At 35.2% G+C, this 4,212-nt stretch overlaps 1 protein-coding gene across 1 annotated transcript; it reads right to left on the reverse strand.

Moving 5' to 3' along the window:
* Positions 1 to 3,297: 3,297 nt before the first annotated feature.
* LOC107605038 (uncharacterized) lies at positions 3,298 to 3,873 on the reverse strand. Its single transcript, XM_016306780.2, has one exon. It carries the CDS (start codon positions 3,871 to 3,873, stop codon positions 3,298 to 3,300), a length of 576 nt encoding a protein of 191 aa, XP_016162266.2.
* Positions 3,874 to 4,212: the final 339 nt, after the last annotated feature.

Here is a 4,212-nt window from a genome sequence, read left to right on the forward strand (position 1 = left end):
TCCAGTGATGACACTCCTTCACACCCAGCTTGAGTGAGCATCGAGGACGATGCTTTATTTTAAGTGTGGGGAGGTCGCCATCTCTAGCATATCTTTTTGGTGAACCACTACAGACTCTTTTATCTTATTTTGGTTATTTTTCTGTATTTTTATCTTTATTTTTATTTTTATCTTTTGGTACTTATACATTGTTCTTTTCATGTATTTTTACTCTATTTCTACATTTTGCACTTTAGTTCATATTTTAGCCATTTAGTTTAGTTTGCAATTCTAAACCTATTAGTTACAGAATATGAAGATTCATTAGCATAGTTTACCCCTTTTAGAATATCATAGTTTGGTTTAAATTGAAAATAAAAAGGAAGTAAACTAGAGACTTCAGTAAATTAAAACAATCCACACACCTTGTATATATAGCATTACATGTTAGTTAGTTAACAACATTTCATCAAGGAACAACACTAAGATTTTAAGGGCCACCCTAAGATTTACATTGAGAATAATGGGAACTCTTAATTTTTACTTGCATGACATGTATAACTGATATATGATTGTTGAGCTGGAGAACACATAGCCTGTGAGTTTTGAGCTTAATTGTATGGTTACATTCAAACCATAAATTTCATTCCTGTGTGTTTTGCCCTTCTTTTTTATTCTGATGTTCTTTACTTTGTTTTAATCTATATGTCCAATTATAGAATATAGATACATACTAAGAAATGATTGAGGCCATCATTTGAAATTTTCCTCACTTATCCCAAATTAGCCTACCTTTTTACATCACCCTTGTTAGCCCCCTTGAGCTTTTTAAATCCCCTCTTGTTCTATAACCACATTACTAGCCTTAAGTAGAAAAATAAAATAAAAATTCCAAGTTGAATCCTTGGTTAGCTTAAGATAGAAATTGTGTATTGTTTAAGTTTGGAGAACTTTATGGGAACATGGATGATAGAAACAAGGTAAAAAGTTAAAAAGAATAAAGATGTTCAAAAAATAAAAATTTGAGAAGCATGCTCATGTGAAATCAAAACAATTGAATTACCTTGTGCATTTATGATTTAAATAAAAGGGGATACAAAAATCCCCCCAATTGCAAAATAAAAAGAATCAATGCACATGGGACAAAATTAAAACTTAATGCATGAGTTTACAAAACAAAGTGGGAAATTTTGGGTAAATAGGTAAAGAAACTTTAAAATTATACAGAGTATGTATGTTAGGTGAGATCTTAGACTAATCAAGGATTCACTTATTAGCTCACTTAGCCTTATACATATACCCTTACCCTTACCTTGGCCCCATTACAACCTTGAATAAGACCTCATGATTTTTGTATGTCTGTATTCTATAATTGTTGATTGGTTAGATGAAAAACAAAGTTATAGAAAGTAAGGATAGAAAAAGAATAGAGTGATTAACCAAATAAACACTGAGTGACTAGAGAGTAAACACAAAATCCAGTGAGGGTTCAATAGCTCATCACCATATATCTCTGCTTAACTGTTAATTGTCTTGCAAGTTTATGAAATATTTTACCCATCTCAATTGTAAAAGTGCTTTAAACATTATCTAAGGTTTGGCTATGAATATATGATTCCTTGAGGATATGAATTAATTTGACTACATGTAAGCTTTATATACAAGTGAATAATAACTAGAATTGCATGACTCATTTAGGTAGTTGCATTTAGAGTAGATTGCATTGCATGAAATTCCACCACCTTACCTTATTTTTCATCTTGGATTTAGCATGAGGACATGCTATTGTTTAAGTGTGGGGAGGTTGATAAACCCATATTTTATGATGTATTTTGTGCTCAATTTAGGTGATTTATTCAATCCTTCACTCACTTATTCATGTAAATTGCATGGTTTTACTTTTCCTTCCCTATTATGTGATATATGTGAAAAACATATTTCCTATGCTTTAAAAATAATTATTTTAATTACCTTTTATTACCATTCGATGCTGTGATTTATGTGTTAAGTAGTTTCAGATCTCCTAAGGCAGGAATGACTTAAAGGATGGAAAGGAAACATACAAAAATGGAAGGAAAGCACAAAATGGAGTTTTTGAAGAAACTGGCAGCGACGAGAACGCATGGACGACGCGGCCGCATGCCCAGCGCGAAAAGGCAGCGATGCGAACGCGTGACTGACGTGGACGCGTGCCTTGAGCAAAACGCAGATGATATGTACGCGTGATCGAAGCAAACACGTGACAAGGAAAAACTCCCAGATGACGCGACCGCGTGACCCACGTGGACGCGTGACAGACACCACGTGCAGAAAAAGCAGAAAATGCTACCAGCGATTTCTGAAGCCCTTTTTGGCCCAGATCCAAGTCCAGAAAACACATATTAGAGGTTATAAAGTGGGGGAATGCATCCATTCAAAGAGAACACTCGAATTATTCACTTTTCATGATTTAGATGTAGTTTTTAGAGGGAGAGGTTCTCTCCTCTCTCTTAGGTTTTAGGATTAGGATTTCTTATTATTTCAATTTAGTATTTCAACTCTTTATCAGGTTCAATATTCCTTTTTACCTTATATTTCTCTTTTACTTTCAAATACTTTAATGCTCTCATTTAATTACTTATGTTGCCAAATTGGCTTATGAACTCTTCATGTTTAGATTGATTTTCTCTTATTAATGCAATTGAGGTATTTCAGATTTATGATTCTTATTTAGCTTTTTCATATCCTTGGCTTTAATTGATTAACTGGAAATTCTTGAGTTGTTAAACTTATCGTGATTGATTGTTATGTTTGCTAATTGAATTGAATTCCACTAACTCTAGTCTTTCTTGAGGAGTTGGCTAGGACTTGGGAAATCTAGCTAATTAGTTCACTTAACTTTCTCTTGCTTTCATAAGGGTTAACTAAGTGGGATTAACTTCAATTCTCATAAGAATAACTAGGATAGGACTTCCAAATTTTCATGCCTTGTCAAAAGTTTATTTTATAGTTATTTATTTATTTTACTTGTCATTTAAATTACTTGTTTCTTACTCTCAAAACCCCCAATTTACAAAGCTCAAAACCAATAATAAGAACATACCTCCCTGCAGTTCCTTGAGAAGACGACCCAGGGTTTGAATACTTCGGCTATCAATTTTTAAGGGGTTTGTTACTTGTGACAACCAAAACATTTGTGAGAAAGGACTTTTGTTGGTTTAGGAACTATACTTGCAACAGAAATTTATTCTGAATTCTAAACCGTCAAGCATCCGTTCTTCAGTTGCCTCCCAACAAGCACTTCTTTATCGTCATTAGCTTGACGTCCTTCATTTTTGTTTATCTCAGTTTATGAATGCTCTCCTCCTTGTTCCAAGGCCCTCCCAGGTAATGCTTAGCTCTGTGACCATTTGCTGTGAATGTGTCCTTTGTAGCTTCATTTAGAAGTTCAAGGCTTTCATGTTGAAAAACCTTGGTCACCAGATAAGGGCCAGTCCATTTAGACTTGAGTTTTCCAGGGAAAATCTTGAGCCTAGAGTTGTATAACAGCACTTGTTGCCCTTGCTCAAACTCTCTTCTTGAAATTTTCTTGTCATGCCATCTTTTAGCTCTCTCCTTATATATCTTAGCATTCTCATAAGCTTCCAATTTGAACTCATCCAACTCATTGAGTTGCAATAGCCATTTTTCTCCTACTGCTTGAGAGTCAAGATTGAGGAGCTTAGTGGCCCAGAAAGCTTTGTGTTCGAGCTCCACAGGTAGGTGACAGTATTTGCCATAAATCAGTTGGAATGGTGACTTCCCAATTGGGGTTTTGAATGCAGTTCTATATGCCCATAGAGCATCATCCAGCTTTCTTGTCCACTCTTTCCTTGTGACCCCAACTGTCTTCTCTAAGATTCTCTTTAGCTCCATGTTTACCAATTCAGCCTGGCCATTAGTCTGAGGGTGGTACGGTGTGGCCACTTTGTGAATTACTCAATATTTGTGGAGCAGCATTTCCATTTGTCTGTTATAAAAGTGGCTTCCACCATCACTAATAAGACCTTTAGGCATCCCATATCTGGTGAAGATATGTCTCTTAAGAAATTGAAGAACAATTGGTGCATCACAGGTAGTTGTTGCTATGGCCTCTACCCATTTGGAGACATATTCCACTGCTACCAATATATATTTGAAGGAATATGATGGGAGAAATGGCCCCATGAAGTCTATGCCCCAGAGATCAAATAGTTCCACTTCCAGAATGAAGTT

Source organism: Arachis ipaensis, chromosome B1 (assembly GCF_059453495.1).
Source record: "Arachis ipaensis isolate K30076 ecotype BB chromosome B1, ASM5945349v1, whole genome shotgun sequence".
NCBI lineage: Eukaryota > Viridiplantae > Streptophyta > Magnoliopsida > Fabales > Fabaceae > Arachis > Arachis ipaensis.

Coding starts and splice junctions, on each gene's coding strand:
- LOC107605038 (XM_016306780.2), bottom strand. CDS start 3,873: ATGGAGCTAAAGAGAATCTTAGAGAAGACAGTTGGGGTCACAAGGAAA.